The sequence below is a fragment of the Pectinophora gossypiella genome, chromosome 11, assembly GCF_024362695.1.
Source record: "Pectinophora gossypiella chromosome 11, ilPecGoss1.1, whole genome shotgun sequence".
Taxonomy (NCBI): domain Eukaryota; kingdom Metazoa; phylum Arthropoda; class Insecta; order Lepidoptera; family Gelechiidae; genus Pectinophora; species Pectinophora gossypiella.
This window is the reverse complement of record NC_065414.1, coordinates 9,317,950-9,340,354: the sequence shown is the minus strand read 5'-3', so window position 1 is coordinate 9,340,354 and position 22,405 is coordinate 9,317,950. Positions and strand designations below refer to the sequence as shown.

The window sequence follows — 22,405 nt, the reverse complement described above, 5'->3', positions numbered from 1 at the left end:
AACAACAAAAGAAAATTGCTGCGCATGTCTTGTTTCATTGGCATATTAGCTGTTTCGACTGTGAACCGTGAGAGAGAAAGAGATGGAAAGTTGGGTTCGTTCGTATTCGGCCCATTTCGACGATTTCCGATGTACGTATTGATTGCGCCATAACGCTGAGCCATAACGCCACAAGCCAGAGTCTATAAAAGGTTCATGCGCTCATTGGCCAAACACATTTCAAAAGAAGAATTCGGGTGAAAAAGTGAAGACGTATCGGTGTTGATTATTCCACAGTTGTTTGTTGGAAATAATACTGTTTCTTTTAAATCTTGTATTTTATCAAACTAAATTCTTGTGTGGTTATAATAGGTAAGCATATTTCTTTTTACGTTCTATTTGTAAATAGTAGTAAACCTCCACTGCATCGTATTATTATTGCAATTGATTTTCGTTTAGTATTTCATCCGCCATTTTGAACCCTGATTTGTATATTGAAAAGGTACAGTTCCTTTGGTAGTGTTTGCAGATAAAATTAAATTTCTTTGTATTGTAGTAACATTCTAGAATGTTCTTTTATGACGTTCATAATGAACAGATAGGTACTGAATTGGGTTTATGAGGTCACCTCGTTTATTATTACAATCTGCGTCATAGCAGGTAGCGGAAGTTTTGTTTTGATTTCGCCACATACCGTCACTAAATAATATGATGATGATAACGACCCAATTTCACCATGTATTCATTTATAGCTATTTTCTAAAAAAATCCTATTATATTTTCAGAACAAAATGCAGATCTTTGTGAAGACGTTGACGGGCAAGACCATCACTTTGGAGGTTGAACCCTCTGATACTATTGAGAACGTGAAGGCGAAAATCCAGGACAAAGAGGGCATCCCCCCAGACCAGCAGCGTCTCATCTTCGCCGGCAAGCAGCTGGAAGATGGTCGCACCCTCTCGGACTACAATATCCAGAAGGAATCTACACTGCATTTGGTGCTTCGTTTGAGAGGTGGTATGCAAATCTTTGTCAAGACTTTGACTGGAAAGACAATCACCTTGGAGGTTGAAGCTTCTGATACTATTGAGAATGTGAAGGCGAAAATCCAGGATAAAGAAGGTATCCCTCCAGACCAGCAGCGTCTCATCTTCGCTGGGAAGCAGTTGGAAGATGGCCGCACTCTTTCTGACTACAACATCCAGAAGGAATCAACCCTACATCTAGTTCTCCGTCTGAGAGGTGGCATGCAGATTTTCGTTAAAACTCTTACCGGCAAGACAATTACTTTGGAGGTTGAACCCTCTGATACTATTGAGAACGTGAAGGCGAAAATCCAGGACAAAGAGGGCATCCCCCCAGACCAGCAGCGTCTCATCTTCGCCGGCAAGCAGCTGGAAGATGGTCGCACCCTCTCGGACTACAATATCCAGAAGGAATCTACACTGCATTTGGTGCTTCGTTTGAGAGGTGGTATGCAAATATTTGTCAAGACTTTGACTGGAAAGACGATTACCTTGGAGGTTGAACCCTCGGATACTATTGAGAATGTGAAAGCAAAAATCCAGGACAAAGAAGGTATCCCTCCAGACCAGCAGCGTCTCATTTTCGCCGGCAAGCAGTTGGAAGATGGCCGCACCCTCTCTGACTACAACATCCAGAAGGAATCAACCCTACATCTAGTTCTCCGTCTGAGAGGTGGCATGCAGATTTTCGTTAAAACTCTTACCGGCAAGACAATTACTTTGGAGGTTGAACCCTCTGATACTATTGAGAACGTGAAGGCGAAAATCCAGGACAAAGAGGGCATCCCCCCAGACCAGCAGCGTCTCATCTTCGCCGGCAAGCAGCTGGAAGATGGTCGCACCCTCTCGGACTACAATATCCAGAAGGAATCTACACTGCATTTGGTGCTTCGTTTGAGAGGTGGTATGCAAATATTTGTCAAGACTTTGACTGGAAAGACGATTACCTTGGAGGTTGAACCCTCGGATACTATTGAGAATGTGAAAGCAAAAATCCAGGACAAAGAAGGTATCCCTCCAGACCAGCAGCGTCTCATTTTCGCCGGCAAGCAGTTGGAAGATGGCCGCACCCTCTCTGACTACAACATCCAGAAGGAATCAACCCTACATCTAGTTCTCCGTCTGAGAGGTGGCATGCAGATTTTTGTTAAAACTCTTACCGGCAAGACAATTACTTTGGAGGTTGAGCCTTCCGATACAATTGAGAATGTAAAGGCGAAAATCCAGGACAAAGAAGGTATCCCTCCTGACCAGCAGCGACTGATTTTTGCTGGTAAGCAGCTGGAGGATGGCCGCACGCTGTCAGATTACAACATTCAGAAAGAATCCACTCTTCACTTGGTACTTAGACTGCGAGGCGGTATGCAAATATTTGTGAAAACATTGACAGGTAAAACAATTACCTTAGAAGTAGAGCCTTCAGATACAATTGAGAATGTGAAGGCGAAAATTCAAGACAAAGAAGGTATTCCGCCAGACCAACAACGACTTATCTTTGCTGGCAAGCAGTTAGAAGATGGGCGCACACTATCAGATTATAACATTCAAAAAGAATCCACTCTTCATTTAGTACTTCGTTTGCGAGGTGGAATGCAGATCTTTGTGAAAACACTGACTGGTAAAACAATCACCCTTGAAGTAGAGCCCTCAGATACTATTGAGAATGTTAAAGCCAAAATCCAAGACAAAGAAGGCATTCCACCAGACCAGCAGAGATTGATTTTCGCCGGTAAGCAGCTGGAAGACGGACGCACGCTTTCAGATTACAACATTCAGAAGGAATCTACACTTCATTTAGTACTTCGTCTGAGAGGCGGTATGCAAATCTTCGTGAAGACCTTGACTGGGAAGACCATCACACTAGAGGTCGAGCCCTCGGATACTATTGAAAACGTCAAGGCCAAAATTCAGGACAAAGAAGGTATTCCTCCAGACCAGCAGAGACTTATCTTCGCTGGTAAACAACTAGAAGATGGGCGCACTCTTTCAGATTATAACATCCAAAAGGAGTCTACTCTTCACCTGGTACTTCGTCTAAGAGGCGGTATGCAGATTTTCGTCAAGACTTTAACTGGCAAGACCATCACATTGGAAGTTGAGCCTTCCGACACAATTGAAAATGTTAAAGCCAAAATTCAGGACAAAGAGGGCATTCCTCCGGACCAGCAGAGACTGATTTTCGCTGGTAAACAGTTAGAAGATGGTCGCACGCTTTCCGATTATAATATTCAGAAAGAATCGACACTCCATCTCGTGCTTAGACTTAGAGGAGGCATGTGATCTGTTTTGTCTGCATTCCTAAATTAATTACAATGAAAGGAAATAAAAATAACTTTTGGAGTATATCTGTTTTTTACTTGAAATACTTACCCTTGCATTTATTAATGAGGGACTTTCGAGACTACGTTCCTAAAAGACAATGTAGATGGCGCTGTAAAGATTTTCTTTTGTTTTTGGGTATAAATGACTTTTTTTATAACACCCAGGCACAATTACATCTGATCTGAATAAAGTAGGGATAAAGAGTATAGATAATGTGATCCTACGAATAAATAATAATGTGATCTAAATATCAATTAGTTTCATTATGTACCATAGTAATGAGAAAATAGGTATTTATCATATTAAATCTCAACTATGCCAACTATATATTATTTTTTTTTATTTTTTATTATTTATTTATCATGGATACAATTTAATGCTACATTTTAAATAGTTAACTTGGGGAACGTAGCCTCAAACACGTCACCTCACACTAATTTACTTGTTCTACATCTACTTTATTATAAATATGCTCTCCACCCTTCCCTTTAAACGAAAGAGGGAACTAAAACATACTTACCTACGTTCACCTAATTCATATACAAAAGGTGTTAGTGTCCTTCACCGAAGAAGAGCTACTAAAGAGACCTTTTGCTACCGAAGGCCATATATATACATAAGCCCTTGCCACAACTTACTTACCTCTCCACAAACCATCAAACAAAACAAATTACAATCACATTCAAGCTTTCGTCTGAATAATTGCAGATAGCTTCGTTATAGAGGGATGAAATAATTGATGTGGTTATTATTTTTACACCAATATCCAAAATAATAATTTCTTGTAATACACAGCTTTATTTACAATAAATAATTATAATAGGGGAATATAAACAACAGTTAACACCAAAGTAAATTATAATAAATATGTATGTAAATTCGTTAAAAGTACGTTAAGTACATAAAAAAATAGAAAACCAGACATAAAAAGGAAAAAATATAATACAGCATCAATTGGGATATATTTTTTGATTTTTTTACCACGTCTACCTACCCCACAACAAAATAATAGCGTGGCATGACGTCATCCTGCCAAATATTAATGAACTGACATCAATGACATTGAGTGTCATGACATTAATTTATGAACGTCTCCTAAAGACTTTCCCCCACCCTTCCAGTTTTCAGCGATTTCTGTCAAACTAAAATAACTGGTTCAAACCAAAAATTAAAAATATTGATTTCATTTTATTTATTTTTTGTCAACAAATTGAATTAAGAATAATATCTTTATTACTGGGAAGAAATGCTTTTCTGAATCCACTTTAACATCAGGATAACTGTGCTGTGTGCAAATTATTTACTTGTGTTAATTTCAAGAAGTCTGAATTACAGATTACTCTGGCATATTGATATGAAATGTTGTAAACATTCTAACATTCTATAGAAATATTGCATTACCATGGAGCTGAAGGAAAAATTCCTAATTTCGTATGCATTTTCATTTATCATAATCTGTTTTACAGTGGCAGAATGTAAGTGTTGATTGTGAATATTATTTTTCTTGAAATCCTTATCTAAAGAGCTTAGTCACACTCTACTATTATTCTTATTATTTTCATTTTTATCTTAAACATAAGTTTACATGTTTCTTTTTTTTACAGGTTCAATATACCACAATTTAAAATATTTTGAGACACTACATGCGTCAAGCCTGACACACCATATGGTGAAACGGGGGGCCAAAGTGTCCAGTCATCCATTTAACACAATAAAAGAGTTGCATTTTAAAACACTAGGAAAGGATTTTAGGTTGATATTACACCCGCATAGCTCCGTGCTACATTCAAACTTTAAGGCATATGCCGTTGATGGGGATGGGAAAGAAACCACTGTTCATGTTGGTAAGGATAGCTTTTATTGGTTGTTTTACGTTGGTTTTCTTTTCCCTGGCTAAATCTGCAATCAGTATCTTCTTTTTTTCTTTTCACTATGAACAGATTTTGTATGAGCAAAGTGTTCCTGTTGATTTTAACACAGGTTTATTGATTACCATAATAACATAGAACGAGTAAACATAAAAAATTTAAAAAATCTAATAGATTATTTTACATTTTCATCACAGTGGGTACTTCATGTTTGAAATATTAATAATAGGAAATACTTACTGTGTTGTGTGTGAGATCCCGAGGCATGGAAATGTGTTATTCATGCCCTACTTTTATCCCAACAAGGGATAAAGAAGAAGAGACCTACTGTGTAAACTAAAAATAATGAAATGTTTGTCTTTGATTAGATCGTGATAATTTCTACACGGGAAGAGTATTTGGGGAGTCTACGTCTGATGTGAAGTTGCATATGGAGGATGGAGTCATTACTGGTATCATCCACACCCCAGATGAAACATACCATATAGAAGTAAGTCCTATTTTTGGTTGCCTCCTAAGAATTGAGTGCAGTATTTTTATACAGTTGTAAGAACAAATGTTCTTTTAAAATCCAAACCCCATTGTGTCTGGAAATCTGTGTCTTACGAGTTGTAGATTAAAGTAACCACTAGAGTTGTAGCATGCTTACATTTCCCGTACGATTCTATAAATGAGCTAATTTATTTGCTATGTAATAAATAAACCAATTCTATGCATCCAATTATTGTGTCCCACATTAAGCATACTGAATACACTTTTATATTTTCATAACATCACGCCTATTATTGCCTATTATTATTTTATTATGATTATTATTGCCATACGCAATAATAATCACGCCTATCTTCCATTGGGGTAGGCAGAAACCACAGAATTCCATCTCCCTATCTATCCATATTCTTATCTTGCTTAAACACTAAGGGCATTGAACATTTCACTATGGAGGCTGGCATAGCCTGGTGGCGCCACCTAGCGGATTTTTCAAAACTGCGGCGCACGATGAAACCTGTGCATATCGATAGGGGGCACATTTCTGCACAAAAAAGCTTTAATGAACCTATGCTCTAAAGCGTCACGTTTTCAAGATATTTAGCTTGAAAGTTCCGAAAAGTGTTGTATGAACAAATCGATTTTACTTTTATATGCAATTGGAATATAGTGACTAATTGATTATGCATGGAATATTAGTGTTTAATATACCACATATTTACTTTATTGAAAAATAAATAAATAGAAAATAGATAAAATAAATATCTATAACTTACTTTTATGTGTAACTTAAAAGAAATCCAGAAACGAGTCGTGAGATGTACAGCTCATGACTTATTCTCGTGGTAATCACGCTCAAAGTTATTTGCTATGATTGTCTAACAATTTCACACTTTTTGAGTTTTTATGTTTATTCAATGAAAGGCAGCTTAAATGTCTAATCACAGTGAAAGCAGGTGGGGTGTGAAAATTCGCTTTTAGGACTACTTTACTTTACAGCAGTGTATGGAACATACCTAGTTCGTATAGTATAGACACACCAATGGGGTGTGTGCCTTCAATGCAACGGGACCTTAAGCTGTTTAGTTCATAACAATCATATTACATGAACACATTGTTCAATTATTCATCGATTTTCTTAGTTGTGTTTTTATAAGTATGAAATAAAACATCGTAAAAGTAGTCATATAGTTATTTATATTTTGCTTAAAAATGTAATCAATACTAATTGTTATTGAATACATACAGTGTATATACTTATAACAAATAGGCTTTTTTTATACAAATTCGTACCTATTAGGATAATGAATATCAGTCTTCTTGAATAATCAATCTTCTTCTTCATCAGAAATAATAACTTGATCTAAAAAGGCAGCAGGGGGTTGAATTTCTTGGTGCCGAGCCCATCCCATATACCAAACTATGCACATGACATGAGCACAGCACCCGAGTGTCCGTTTTCCAACTATACAGCTGCAATAGTGACCGACAAGTTTATTTGTTTTTCAAACTATTATTTAGCAAGATATATACAAAATAAATTCTGTTGCTCTGGTGCCTCGAGAGTATTTTAGCTCTTGTCAGCCAAGGATCACAAACTACTATGTTGTATTGATTTAAATTATAGTCAACTTCAAAATCTTCATACACTTCAATGAAAAACGTTCCGTTTTCTTTTAGGTGTTCGCCATAGTAGCTTCTTGCCTGCGTCACTTGATACGGCCCCAGAGACATTATCAACAGATCCTCATATGATAAGATGGGAAACTGTTGAAAGCCTTCACTTGAGTTTATAGCTTGGAAAGCGGCTCTGCGTTGATTTAAATTGTTTTGTATTACAAACTCGCACAGATAGTTTGGGGCGTCGTGCTTAAGGTATATATCGTTGATTATTTCATTTACGAGTGGGTGATCTGTCACCCGTTTTCCGAAGGCATTTATTAGGGCGCAAGCAATCCTCACTTCCTCTTTTAAATGTGGCATATTCGGTATTGTGTAGTTAGCTGGAAACGATAAGAATACTGTTCCATCAATAATGAGGTAAGTACGTCACATTTAGACTGCGTTTCCACCAGTACATCATACCAGAACATGCTAGATGCTACGTTGCATACCCTACAATCGGGTTCATTGTGCCGATCAGAATCAGACCCAATTATCTGATTGGTGGATATTAAACCTAGCAACGTAGCACATGTCAGATGAAAAAACAGCCTTACCGTTGTGCTTGCATTAATATGAACTGATTACTCTCTACTGTTACAAAAAAATGCAAATATAATTTATTATACATAATTAAGTGGTAATAGTTGGCTATAAAATCTATTGAAAGCGTAAGTCTGGTACACAAGTGATACGCTTGGCGTAAGAGCTATCTCTGACTAATTATAATAGAGATAAGTTGACGACTTTCTGTTAAAAATGTTTTGCGTTGATTACACTTTGTCTAAGACGCTACATAATGAGAGCTTCGATAAAGTAGGATATATTATTTCCATACACGAATTTTTTTCATATGACATTTCGATTATGAAAAGCACGATTGAGAAACGAGCCGAATTATACATTGTCATTTTATGTATTATACTGACCAGGGACTATAATATAGATACCAGATACACTGCATACTGAGATTTTTAATTTTTGCAATGTTCAAATAAGATTACTTAGCTCTCGATCGTCAAATAAGTGGCGAGCATAATTCAGGATGTTGAGGTGCCTAGCAATATAATCTTCAGTTGTCAAGTAAGACTGTATAGGACGCCGAGATCTTCGGCGCGGGCCACGAACAGTGCTTACACCACAACAAAAAACATTGCCTGGCACCAACATGACTGGACAACTTGCCAAGACAACAACAACAAATTCAACAATAACACTAACAAAGTCAACAAAAATACTAACAAACTCAAGAGGAATATTAACAAACTCAACAGTGGTAACAAATACAACAGAATGAACAGGATAGAGTCTCAGAACAGAGAAAAGCGCGTGCGCACGTTGAAGATGAAGGTGGCAAACTGACTGAAAGTTCACCCGGCTGCCAAACGTCCTATTGTATTTATTGCATGATGTTGTCTCACTCACACTTATTGTATGGCTATTCGCTATCCTTGTTGATTCCGCCGAAATAATAGAAATTCGTGCAACTTTAAACAAAGGACCTCCATTTTCGTAGTTCCTGGAATTAAACGAGAAAGCAAAATGGCAGTTAATAAGTACACCATTTTGTTTCTCTTACACAGATTTCTTAAACTTCGAGAATTCTGCTTTTTAACGAGTACTCATGATGCCGCACTAAACGCATTGCGTATATAAAAATGTAAACTTTATTTTATATTTCATTAGATCCTGTCGTTGTGTCAAGTAAAATCAAGTTAAGGAGTAAATGACGCCTATATCATACATAACACAAACTGATAAACTCAGTTTGCAATTAGTAACCTTAGACAAGGTGTGCACAGTTAAGTACCTATGTACTTCCTATATAATGTAGCAAAGACAAAAACCATTAATGTTGTTGCAAGTATTTATTAATTTCATTTTTTCAATAAGATAAATATGTTGTATATTAAATAATGTTTCATGTATAATCAATCACTTTGTCACTATATTACGATTGTATATAGATAAAGAGTAAAATCGATTTATCCATACGACACTTTTCGTAACTTTCAAGCTAGATATCTTGAAAACGTGACACTTTAGAGCATAGGTCCATTAAAGCTTTTTTGTTCAGACAAGTGTCCCCTATCAATTTGCACAGGTTTCATCGTGCGCCGCAGTTTTAAAAAATCCGCTAGGTGGCGCCACTGAGATATGCCAGAAAGGTTCATAGCCCTTTGTAAAATCTATCATATCTCCGGTAGCCATCTTGGCGTCACCTACCGCACCTGGATGACAAGAGCATGATCACGTACAAGGCATCAGACATCAAACTGAGCTGGGCTGGAGGCAACAATGGCGCTACTGAAGGCAAGCCTCGAGTGTGTGGCTATGTGAAGGAAGGAAAAGGTAGGAATAACAAATAATAACTTCTATAATACATAATAATAGTCTTTGATGAGAGTGGAAGAAACAAAAGTGGTATGTCAGGATTGTAGGAAGTGGAATTCTTCGGCCTCTGCCTACCCCAGCGGGAATGTATATCGCACATCTAGTTCTTAAAAGTCATAAATGTCAAAAAATCTGAAATTGATTTAACTTAGTAATTAACGTAGATATGGCAAAACAAAAATCGTTAAAGCGCTCTACTGTAAAATTTAAAAAATTACATTTATGACTTTAAAGAACTAGATGTGCGATATATGTATGTATAATAATAATAGATTGACCTATGTGCGTGAAAGACGCGCCTCTACATGTTGTATAGGATAAAATCTGCCTACGCTTACTGCCAGAAGATGTCCCGCGCGTCGTCTCGGCCATTTTGTCATTCCATTTCATCTGGCGACGATAATATGGAAAGGAGCCACAGTCGCTCACGCCTCGACACCATGGCGATGCCTCTTCGTGTCCGGCCGTGCATTGAGCAGCTAGCCTAACTTTTCTAAATTCTTACAATTAATAAAGTACAGTGCTTTTTAGGATTTAAGAATAATGCTCTATTTTCATTTTACATACATACATACATAAACAAAGCAAATGCAAAACAAATGAAGCAAATGGAATTCTATAGTCTCTGCTTACCCCGGTGGGCAATAGGCGTGAGTTTATGTATGTATGTCTATTTTCATTTTATATGTTTAAATTTAAAACAGAGTTGGAAGAAGACGACGACGAACAAGATGAAGCCAGAAACATAGAATTGCAACATGAACAGTCTGAGAAAGACAAGTATTTGGAAAGAAATCAGGACCACCACGACGGCATGCAGGCTAACTCTCAGGACAGCGAGAAAGAGGGAAGCGGTAAGCGGGTGAAACGGCAGAGTGACTATGAATACACGCCAACTAAGACGAGATGTCCCCTTCTCCTTGTCGCAGACTATAGGTTCTTCCAAGAAATGGGAGCCAGCAACACCAAGACTACCATCAGCTATTTGGTAAATTGATGTCTATTTCAATTACTTACAGTTCTTAAAACATGCTTCACTTATGAATGTGCGGATCAATAAGGATGTAGCAATAGTTAATTTCGCTAATGAAAATTATGAGGTGAATGGGGTGTGACTGACTACCTGTCGTCGGTGAATGGGGTGTGACTACCCGTGAGCTTATGCCGCGTATTTGAAATAATTCCCCATGTCAAATATGCGGCATAAGCTCACAACGGGTAGTCAGAGGTACATTCAGCGCAAGGCTAACTAAGCACCTACACCTCACCGAGCTTTCTGTTATACTAACCTAAAACTGATAGACTCCAAATACGCGGTGCAACGAGAACTTACTTAAGCCCCGTCTCTTTTTGTTCGTAATATACTACATTTTTTTTTACCTTTAATGGGGTTGCTGTTGGCCTCAGACTTGCTCAAGGCATTGACGAGGCCTAAGATGGAGCGAGTTCGCTTTCACTGTTTCATGGACTAGTGTACCAAATCACATTTGAACTTGTTATCTAACATGCCTAACAGTGTTAAACATTTGTTTTGTTTCAGATAAGTTTGATAGATCGTGTGCACAAGATTTACAATGATACAGTGTGGCAGGATCGGCAGGTACGTGAGATTTGTGTCGCCTCCTTTATAAAATTATGTAATTAAATACATTTCGATCTTCGTAAGTTCAAACGAACAAAATAACAATTATGAGCGTGTTTTACCACTTCTCATTGGTACATTAGGGCTCATACATCTTTATGTTTCAGGATATGGATGGTTTCAAAGGCATGGGGTTCGTGATCAAGAAGATCTTAGTACACTCCGAGCCGACGCGCGTGCGCGGCGGAGAGGCGCACTACAACATGGTGCGCGAGAAGTGGGATGTGCGCAATCTGCTCGAGGTAACTGTGCATTGTAACAACTATCTTCATCACTGTAGATCAGGGGGGTTGAAAACGCCACATCTTTGTTGAAAAGCAGCTATTTGACATTTGCGCATATAAAAGTAACCGCGCTTAGATGAATCGCTTTGATGTGGCCTTTGTAACCTCCTGTGTGGCTTTTGTTCCAGGTTCTACGTCACTGCAAAGTTACAATTGTAAATTACAGCGACAATACGACGTGCGCTGTGTGATTAGATATATTTTGCAGTTTTATATTAACTACGAAATGGATACCAAAGTGTAGTTGTAATTTACAATTGTAAGTTTTATGAAATAGGCCCCAAGCTGTGTGTCACTGCAGATTAGGGTGTATTTATGGTTCGTTGTCTTCTCCTATGGGAATATATACGTACCTACTTCTGCTACAAATTATCCTTAGTGTGCTTGCGTATTATTTACGGCACTTTGAGTTTCCCAATGAATAGCAGATTTTGGGGGAAGCGAGTCCTAGGGGCTCAAGACAAAAAAAAATGTGTAACAACACCAACGCTTACTTGCTGAATAATTATTACATGCTACGCCATGTCTTTATAAAAAATGTGAACTATCTATTTGGGTGCTACTGGGCTAATAACCAAAAAACTACAATGAGAACACATATTTATGATTTGTGACTCTGCCAATACCGGTAGGGATACGGGCGTGACGTATGAGAACTCATAAGGAAAGGTGATCCATCAACGACTGCAGTGAAGTTGTAGCGTCTTAGGGTAGTTCTTTGAACACCGGAAGTACTTCTTACGTAAGTAGACAATTAGACATACATAAATTCTAATTGGATATTTGCAAAAAAACCAACGATTCTAGGATATTTTTGCGTTAACGGTAATGATATTGACTTCCAGTGTTCGAAGAACTACCACTTGATGGCAGGTGGCATAAGCGCAAGTGGGTGAAGAAAACCAGGTATACTCAATCCTATGACAAGCCGCCACTGCTAGCACTTTGATGAAATAAAGTATTACCACTGTGCCTGTGTTACCATTAAATTGGTATCTCTTTTTATTATTGAAAATTAAGTGAATTACTAACTAATGTATTTAATTACTAATACTTGTCACATATATAAAAATAATTAAAATTGTAAGTAACTCTTTTTACTAAAAGTTCAAAATTTCCTTGCAAAGTAAATATAAAAATATTGGTCGTGGGTAATTTCTTTTTTACGAAATCGCAACACTGGGTGGGATGACGTCAGCTGGGCTAACTTTGAAATGTTAGCTGTCACTTTTGAGCATACCTGGTTTTCTTATATCGTGGGTGAAGTCTCATAACTGTCTGTCAGTGTGAGTCGTTCAGTGACGATCGGAACGCTGAAGGCGACACATGTCATTGGGTAATGCCCGAGCGAGTACGTTTCACATGTCTCTTCGGTCCGGTGTGTACAAAGAAGGTGAACGGTCACTTGTAGAGACGCATTACGCTATCGTGCAGGAGTTGCAGAACAATATGAATACTAAATTGTGAGTATTATGATAAGCTTGTGAAAGTCTGACATAATTAATTATTGTCTGTACGTAAAGTGATTGTGATAATGAAGTGTAAAATAAATGAATATGAGCTCACATCTATATTCCCAATTGAGGGTAGTCAGAGATACAGATACCGCATGATGTAAGTACCCACGTTTCACCACGCTTAAAGATAATCCCATGGTTTATCCGCTTCGTTATGTCATGATTGTGAAAATATATTAAATTCTCAGGTTTATATAACATAAATTTAAACTTACTATAATATTTCTAATTGTGGGTAGTCAGAGGTACAGCCACCGCATGACTAATAAAGTACCCGCATTTCACTGAGTGTACGGTGTTCCGAGGTCGGGGTGTCGCAAAAAGGGTCTCATATACCTGAATCTCCACCGGACTTTGTATTTTTAATATTTATGCAAAAACTGTTTTATCATAGGGCTACTGCGATACAGGGGAACCCTAGTGCAAGTATAGCGATACTTGTGTTAATTTTACTTTATTTGGTAAATAAATTATTTTTACTTTTTTATATTTTCTTCTATCGTGTGGGTTGTGAGGTGAATTACCAACTTCATTAACCCTGGTGTAAGGGTTATTATTGAGCCGCCAAAGGCCCCTGACATGGCCTAAAAAACGTTTTTTTTTAATATAAAATTAGGACTTCGACATTTTTTTTACCTGAAAATCAAGGTCGATAACGTTATTCTTCAGAAAAATAGCATAGGCCAGTGACCTCAAAGGAGAAGGTCACCAGGGTCAATGACCTTAAAGGTCAAGGTAATTTATCCAAAATCAAAAATATTACCATTAGATGAACTTGGTTGTAAACCTTTTGAAACCTTTAGGGTCGCAGTGATTGCTAATTAGCTATAAACTATTTTACATACAAATGACGGAAAGTGCTCAGGTGAGAATGTACGGTTGAGCTTGTACCGTTCAGTGAGCTTTGTCAGACCGACGTGACTACCCTATTGTATTTTATTGCTGCAGGTGTTCAGCCGCGAATATTCACACAAGGACTTCTGCCTGGCGCATCTCTTCACGGACCTCAAATTTGAGGGTGGAATACTCGGCCTGGCGTACGTCGGGTCGCCGCGACGCAACTCCGTCGGAGGGATATGCACGCCAGGTACATTTCTTTAATATCACACAGAAGTCTTTAAAGAAACGCCAATTATATATTGTAAACCAGAAAACGCCGGCGAAGAGATAATCCGTTTTTAACGTCATGGATATCTGTCACCATACGGGTCATACAGGTGCATGATTCATACATAACACAACAGCCTATCTATATACGACCCACTGCTGGGTACAGGCCTCTCCTCAATCAACCGGAGGGGGTATGGAGCATACTACGAAGTTTTTTACTGCTAATAGCCGGGCCCAACGGCTTAACGTGCCCTCCGAAGCACGGAACCATCTTACTTTTTCAGGTCAGTCAGACCTGAAAAGTCCCTACCAAAGAAAGGTCAGTCTCACAAAGTGATTTCGACAATGCCCCCATTGGGAATCGAACCCGGACCAGATCGTGAGCCTGACGCTCTAACCGCTAGACCACGGAGGTTCATGATTCATAATTCCCAATTTAGGATTATTTTTTAAGAGTATCCGTAAATTATCTTCTGGTTATTTGTGGCTCTGCCCACCCGAATAGGGTTTACGGGTGTAATTTTAAAAACTAAACGTTGGTTTAGATTCTACGTGGGTGAGAAATCATGAAATCAAATGATATGTGCTCTATTATTTAGAAGAGTTTACTAAAACTTGGTAATTAAGGGAAAAAAATAGATCTACCCGCCGTAGTTCGATGACCGTCATTTGAATTTTTAAGTATTAATTAGGGGTCTTAGGTTTTAGTTTTTAGGATTTTTTTAGGTTTTTATTTTTGTTTTAAGAAGTTATTTTGTATATGCAGCACATGTATGGTTTCGTCTGTTTCATTTTATGTTTTGTTTTCAGCTATTGCGGTGCAATAGTGTGAGTGTTACTTTGTTTTGTTCGCTTTTAACGCTTGCACTTGTTATAAGTTTGCTTTTTATTATACTTTATAATGTTATAAGGTGTTGGTATGCACGAGTATGACGAGGGCTTGCTACCTGTATGTACATAATATTACATATAATGACATAGAAACAGCCTATATATGTCCCTCTGCTGGGCACAGATCTCGGTCAATCGGAGAGGGTATGACCACGCTCCATTGCGGGTTGTTGGATGTGTTTGAGTTAGTAGCCCGGGACTAACCGCTTAGCGTGCTTGTATAATGGTATAAGAAAAATACAGAGTGTTAGTGACATCGTAACGAATACTGGGGGGAATGATTCAGACCATGATTCGTGAGTTAATATCAAGTGGAATTTCCCGTCGGGTTTGGTTGGTTGAGAGTCTTGAGACGTTCCATTCTGGTATGAATAACATGTTTGTTTTTTAAGAACACGCAATCTATGTTATTCTCAACTACCCTTCGCATACCATAACAACATAACATAAAATATGTTATCTCTTAAAACAGAATATTTCAAGAACGGGTACACACTGTACCTGAACTCTGGGTTAAGCTCGTCGCGCAACCACTACGGGCAGCGCGTGATCACGCGCGAGGCAGACCTGGTGACGGCGCACGAGTTTGGGCACAACTGGGGCTCCGAGCACGACCCCGACGTGGCTGAGTGTTCGCCCGCCGCCTCGCAGGGCGGCTCCTACCTCATGTACACCTACAGTGTTAGCGGCTACGATGTCAATAACAAGGTCAGTAAACGTTGAAATTGGTTTGCATTCTGATAGCAAAAGCTTACAGGATAAAGACTGGTCACTGACCTTATTTTTATTATCACAATTGCATTTGAGATATCGCCTGAAAAGACGCCCTGATTTTATTTACTTGTATTTGTGACTTAGTGTATCTGTGACTTATTGTATCTGTGACTTAGTGTATCTGTGACTTAGTGTATCGGTGACTTAGTGTATCTGTGACTTAGTGTATCTGTGACTTAGTGTATCTGTGACTTAGTGCATCTGTGACTTAGTGTATCTGTAACTGAGTAGGTTTGTAACGTAGTATATTTATAACGTTGCAGCGTTTCTCGCCGTGCAGCCTGCGTTCGATCCGCAAGGTGCTGCAAGCGAAGTCTGGGCGCTGTTTCTCCGAGCCCGAGGAGAGCTTCTGCGGGAACCTGCGCGTCGAGGGCGGCGAGGAGTGCGACGCTGGATTGCTCGGTATTACACCAGTTCTTTTTTTGTCGTACATCAGTCTGATGTTTAGTGTTTTTGAGTTCCCAAAGGCCCATGCATGTGGCTCATGTACCTTAGTGCTACCCGAGGCAAGAAATCACTTTGTCTTTGAATAATTTGAATGATGACAAGTCGTTTTTAACCGAGAAACCTTCACCGTAAATATATGTCACTTATACTTGAAGTTTCGGAATGAATAAAGTAGAATCTAGACTTTAAATTGGTTTCCCATGGTGCTTACACATTACATTTTTCATTTAGTCCATTCCATTATCATGCACCAGGCACGGAAGACAACGACATGTGCTGCGACAAGAACTGCAAGCTGCGCAAGAGCCAGGGCGCGGTGTGCTCCGACAAGAACAGCCCGTGCTGCGCCGGCTGCGTGTTCGCGCCGCCCGGCGTGGTGTGCCGCGAGGCCGCGCACCCCGCCTGCGAGGGCGAGGCCACCTGCAGCGGCGCCTCCGCGGACTGCCCCAAGGTACCGTGGTAGCCCACTTGGTAGAACGCTTGCCTCTCACTTTGAGGTCGCGGGTTCGAATCCAGCACAGGCCTAAATGTTTCTTTTTTTTCGAATTTGTTTTCGAATTCATGTTTGGATCATAAATGATCACGTGCTCAGCGGTGAAGGAAAACATCGGGAGGAAACCCACATTTCGTAGGAATGTTTTCGGAGGTATGTCTAACTAACCTAACCTGTATTGGGCTGGTTTTTCCTTAGCGGGCTGACATATCAGTCAGGCAGTTGCTTCGGTAAAAAACCGGACCTGTCAAATCTTCAGGTTAGGTAAGCACCCCGTGAAAAACGGTATAAGGCTAGGCAGATGATACTTACATACATTCACGACTACTTGCTTCGATCCTGACATGACGTACCTCTTTGTTTTACAAAGAAACAATTGCCGAAATATTAGTTTACTTGGCATTTGACAGCCTTATTCTAGGCAATCATAAAGTATTCGTAAACTCATGGCTATTCTACGAGATGAAACTATGCCTATCCATTTCATCAATACTAATATACGTATACTTCTCTCTCGTGTCCTCAACATTTATCGATTGTTATTATTACTTTATTAATATATTATTGTATGGTTGCAGGCGCCGGCGATAGCAGACGAGCACGAGTGCGCGGAGCGCGGCCGCTGTCGCAACGGAACATGCGTGCCCTACTGCGAGACACAGGGCATGCACAGCTGCATGTGTGATATTGGTGAGACATCTACCTAAGGGGTTAAAAAGGCCACATTTCAAACATTTGCGCATATAAATGTAAGACGCAATGTCCAGAAATATCAAATAGGGATATTTCTTTCTTAGATGAAATGCAACAGCCTCCGTGGTCTAGTGGTTGGAGCGTTAGGCTCACGATCTGGAGGTCCGGGTTCGATTCCCGATGGGGACATTGTCGAAATCACTTTGTGAGACTGTCCTTTGTTTGGTAAGGACTTTTCAGGCTTGAATCACCTGATTGTCCGAAAAAGTAAGATGATTCCGTGCTTCAGAGGGCACGTTAAGCCGTTGGTCCCGGCTATTAGCCGTAAAAACACCTCCACCAACCCGCAGTGGAGCAGCTGGTGGAGTATGCTCCATACCCCCTTCGGTTGATTGAGGGGAGGCCTGTGCCCAGCAGTGAGACGTATATAGGTTGTTTACCTAGATGAAATGCTTCAATGAGGTCTTCTTAACCCCCATCGCCACCTACTTTTCACTATCTTGTTTACTTGTTTGCTGTATGCCGGTTCTCAGAATCTCTCGCTCATAGTATGATGCGCCTAACTCGTTGCGAATTACCTACCCTATTAATAATTTCGTCCATGTAAGCGATCAAACGTCGTACTAATTGTTAGTCAATTCGTAAAATTTCGATTAATTCGAGAAATTCCATTAATGAAGTCGAAAAGAATAATGAAATTGATTTTTAATCATCACACTACTTCTATTTTTTAGATTAATATTACATTGTTCGGACGTGGCGTTATGTTATTTTAAGTTCATGTTGCGATTATTTATTAACAACATGAAGTATCATCACGCCTGTATCCCCAAAAGGGTAAGCAGAAGTGTACATTGCGCACACTCCTTGCCAGCTATGTGCAAGTTCCGTGTAATAGGGGACGAGCCTATTGCCATTAACCGGCCGCAAATGGTGGAAACCACGTGATATCAATTGTCTATGATACAACATACATACAGGGTGTTAGTGATATCGTAACGAAAAATTTGAGGGATGATTTAGGCCATGATTCTGAGAGATCAAGTGGAATTTTCTGTCGTAAAAGTATGGAACGGAAAATAATTAAAATAAACCTAAAAAAAAACATGAATTTTCCGACAGGAAATTCCACTTGATATTAACTCAGAACCATGGTCTGAATCATCCCCCCTCAGTATTCGTTACGGTGTCACTAACACTCTGTATATAAGATCACGCCTATTTCCCATTGGAGGATCCTCGTACTTCGGACTTCACGCACGCTCACCAGTTTGGAGTACTCTTGAACCTTCTTTAAACATCCTGGATCTGAATTAAAACACATAATAACGGGTTCTTACCGCGTTTAAATGGGGATATGAGACTCCCGATATTTCGATATGATAATAACCGCGTAAACTTAAAACAATGTATATCCTGGATCTGATCGCGGTATGTACGCCTAGGCCTTCCTGTTTTAACCTCACTACTTACACAGACACACCCACACACATCCGCTACACTTACTTATTATTTATTAAGTAGTGATTATTTCGTCAACAGTCGCCGATGCGTGCAAGCGGTGTTGCCGTAAGAGCCTGAACAAGACATGCTTCCCCGTGGCACACAACGACATCCTGCCAGACGGCACACCTTGTATACAAGGGTTTTGTAATAAGGTAAGTTGTATATCTGTAGCAAATAAAGCATAACAATTTATAAGACCTAGTTAGTTTTTAGTTAAACCTATTTGAGTTTGAGTTAGAGTGTAAAATAAAGAACGGAGGAAATAGAGGAACGATCGATTCGTATCGGTGCCGAGATAGATTTACCTCACCCCAAGTTGGAAGTTGTATATATGCGTCATGCTGTGTAAACTTTGATAGCGCGTTTCAGGGCTGCATTATCGAATGGTGCCGCCATCTGTTGCAAACGGATGGAACTATCTGGTCAACTAGGGTCCGCCACAATTTTACAATAGTTGTATAATGATTGTGTATGTTGTGTAGGGCGTCTGCGAGAAGACGATCCAGGACGTGGTGGAGCGATTCTGGGACATCATCGAGGACATCAACATCAACAACGTGCTGGGCTTCCTGCGTGACAACATCGTCGGCGTTGTCCTACTCGCCACCGCGCTCGTGTGGATACCCGCTAGCTGCGTGGTGAGTATCCATGTTTTATAGCATTTTTTAGGTCGGCAACTCATAAAAACCCACATCTGGCAGCATTGAAACGCATATATTCCGCCTGTGTTACAGCGTGCTACCGGGTACAGTCATGAGCAATATAATGTACTCACTTTAGGACTCTGTCGCACTAACATATTTGACATTTAGTGAGACTTATGTCAAAAAAGTTAATGTGACATGGTACCAAAGTGTATACATATTAATGCTCGTGACCGTACTTTGGCATTTGGTTTGCTTACAGTGTAATGTGAGGCGTTTCGCCGCCTTGTCGATGACGACACGTATGGTCGCATTCTCTTGCTCTAGCAAATAACGGTTCCGAGTGGCAGCAAAAGATAAAAGCATAGGCAAGTGCGATGCGGTGCGACCAGATGTTCAACCCTATAAAACTGTTGCTGAGTGGCACGGTGCACGCTCGTAACGTAAAAAACTTTCGGCGATATAGGTCGCGCCTTCGTGAAGAGGGACAGGAGTCGTAGCGATGAGATAGTACCTATAGATATTTGACCTTGCCAGGCAAGGTTTTCCTTCGTCTGGCTAAATATTGAAAGGCAGTACTGATACGTACGTTTCATTTTTAAACATCATCGTGTATCACACAGAAGGATACAGCATCACATACACACTAGGAGCCTATAAATGTTCAGCGCAGTTAACTCGTTTCAAAAATTACTCTTTGTCAAATAAAATACACTTTACTGCACAGAACTTAATTCCTGCAGATAAGTTACGTGGATCGTCGTCGACAGCGGCAGCATCAGAAGTACTTGGAGTGGGAGAGACAACACGACCTCGTGCACCCCTCCTCGCCGCGCAAGATCATACACACCAGGTCAGTCAGCCAATATTTCTTGTACAGTTCTGGGTTGTCGATGACTAACTTCACCGACCATGGTGTCAGAGTTAATCATATTTTATAGTAGGAAAAGTAAAATGATCCGTGGTTCAGAAAGCAAATCAAGCTGTTGGTTCCTGAAGAAATAGGTTATAGATTTGATATGACTTTGTTGAATATAATAATTATTAGGGAGCGGGAAAATAAAATGCGTCGTTCGTCATTACTCCATTTTGTCTCTTTTTATTTGGCGTTGGTTACTAGCGCTATCTGTTGGTTCTTTTGGTTACTACTTTACAATTTCCTATCATAAAATATGGACGCAGCCAGCTAGCCAAACTAAATTGTTATAATAGGTTTGCGCTAGATGGCGCTTGTCTGTGACAGTCCCGGTTATTATTTACTGCTGTAAGTATATACGTAGTCGTTACACGAATCATGTAAGGGGCCTCTGGCGGCTCAATAATAACCCCTGATTATCAGGGTGGGTGAGGTTGGTAATCCACCTCTCAACCCACACGGTAAAAGAAGTATTTCAAATTTGCGCCCTTAAAAAGATATTATATTCGTGTTTCTTTTAAATAGATTTTACGGATTAAACGACATCTGACAGGACGAACCATTTTTTTCGCCTCTGTCGTAGCGTGCTGCTGCTTTCTTGTGACATTTGTTTTCCTCACAGGAGCGTGCGACAGCATTCCGCCGCGTGTCGTCGCAATATCTCGCTCTAGGAAATGACGGTTCTGAGTGGCAGAAAAGGATAGGAGCACATAGGAAAGTGTGATGCGGTGCGCCCAGATGTAGTTCAACCCTAACTTAATTGATACTTCGATTATGTAGTTTTTTAACGAACAATTTTGTTTTCGTCCTTCACAGATTACCAAAGCAGAAGCCTCCGGGTATGAAGACAGTTATTCAAGGCACAAGTCAGCTTTAAACTAAGTGTTTTTATTTTTATGTAAGTTATCCAATTTATTTTTTAAGATATCCTCGAATTTATTGTAATTCGTCACAAAATAAGGTTTTTTAAATAAAAAGGTTCTTTTTTGTAAATAATTTATTAAAGTAAATACGGATTATATTCAATATATGATTAAATCGAATTTAACTGCAAAGCGTATTAAAATTGCATACATTTTCGGTTACATTTCAAGCAATGCTTTTGATAATTTAACTTACAATATTGTGCAATTAAATAGAAATATGTTTTCCAATGTGACGAAGCTTTTTCGTCATCAAAGACAGTAGTGTTATGAGAGTATTTGTAGTAGTATAGTAGCCAGTGCCACTAGTTGAGTGCGGTGGAGGTGAGCAGCGCAACGCCTCGCTCGTAGAAGGCGTGCGGCTCCTGGCCGGGCGCGATGGGCAGCCGCACGGTGAACAGCAGCTCGGAGCGCGCGCTGTTGAGGTACACCGGCAGCGTCAGCGTCTGCCCGCCCGACGCCGGCTCCGCGCCGCTGCAACAGATACGGCTACATTGGTATGGTGCTCGGATATTCTAGGTCGCAGTCGCAGGTTTTATAGTCTAAGCCTACAGCGGGCAACCAATCCTTTACGTAAGCGTGGTGCAGCTGTCGGAATAGACCAATTTCTTCTTGACATCTCTTTCGCATTAGGGTGTATTCAAATCTGTCATAAAATGATTCATCCTCTAGGCCTAGAGAGACATTAAGCGTTTCATCAGGTGTAGGCATAAAATGTATGGCGTAATCGTGGCCCGGCGGATGATTTGTTAATCGCGTAATTTAAAGTTGAACGCGCACTTGGACACGCTGCAGGAGTCGCAATTGCCGGTGTCATCGCATTTTG

General features: G+C 39.8%; 3 protein-coding genes across 5 annotated transcripts in view; 2 read left to right on the top strand and 1 right to left on the bottom strand.

Moving 5' to 3' along the window:
* Nucleotides 1–191: 191 nt before the first annotated feature.
* LOC126370921 (polyubiquitin-C) lies at nucleotides 192–3,347 on the top strand. Of its 2 annotated transcripts, XM_050016048.1 has the most exons (3): nucleotides 192–351; nucleotides 765–1,101; nucleotides 1,558–3,347. In XM_050016048.1, exons 2-3 carry the CDS (start codon nucleotides 771–773, stop codon nucleotides 3,282–3,284), a joined length of 2,058 nt encoding a protein of 685 aa, XP_049872005.1. In that variant the 5' UTR covers nucleotides 192–351; nucleotides 765–770; the 3' UTR covers nucleotides 3,285–3,347. The 2 variants fall into 2 exon arrangements, with proteins under 2 accessions (XP_049872005.1, XP_049872004.1); XM_050016047.1 differs by having other exon boundaries at nucleotides 765–3,347.
* Nucleotides 3,348–4,458: 1,111 nt separating this feature from the next.
* LOC126370922 (ADAM 17-like protease) lies at nucleotides 4,459–21,650 on the top strand. Its single transcript, XM_050016049.1, has 16 exons — nucleotides 4,459–4,801; nucleotides 4,931–5,170; nucleotides 5,563–5,684; nucleotides 9,553–9,697; nucleotides 10,444–10,727; nucleotides 11,280–11,339; nucleotides 11,489–11,623; nucleotides 14,131–14,269; nucleotides 15,656–15,891; nucleotides 16,221–16,359; nucleotides 16,659–16,855; nucleotides 17,476–17,587; nucleotides 19,133–19,248; nucleotides 19,579–19,734; nucleotides 20,484–20,593; nucleotides 21,473–21,650. The coding sequence occupies exons 1-16, from the start codon at nucleotides 4,729–4,731 to the stop codon at nucleotides 21,531–21,533; spliced, it is 2,325 nt and encodes a 774-aa protein (XP_049872006.1). The 5' UTR covers nucleotides 4,459–4,728; the 3' UTR covers nucleotides 21,534–21,650.
* LOC126370918 (dynein heavy chain, cytoplasmic) overlaps nucleotides 21,626–22,405 on the bottom strand; it is a 62,791-nt gene continuing 62,011 nt past the window's right edge. For both annotated transcript variants that reach the window (XM_050016040.1, XM_050016039.1), the window contains exon 94: nucleotides 21,626–22,053. In XM_050016040.1, coding sequence (XP_049871997.1) covers nucleotides 21,885–22,053 — 169 coding nt within the window. In that variant the 3' untranslated portion in view covers nucleotides 21,626–21,884. The remainder of the gene's footprint in view (nucleotides 22,054–22,405) is intronic.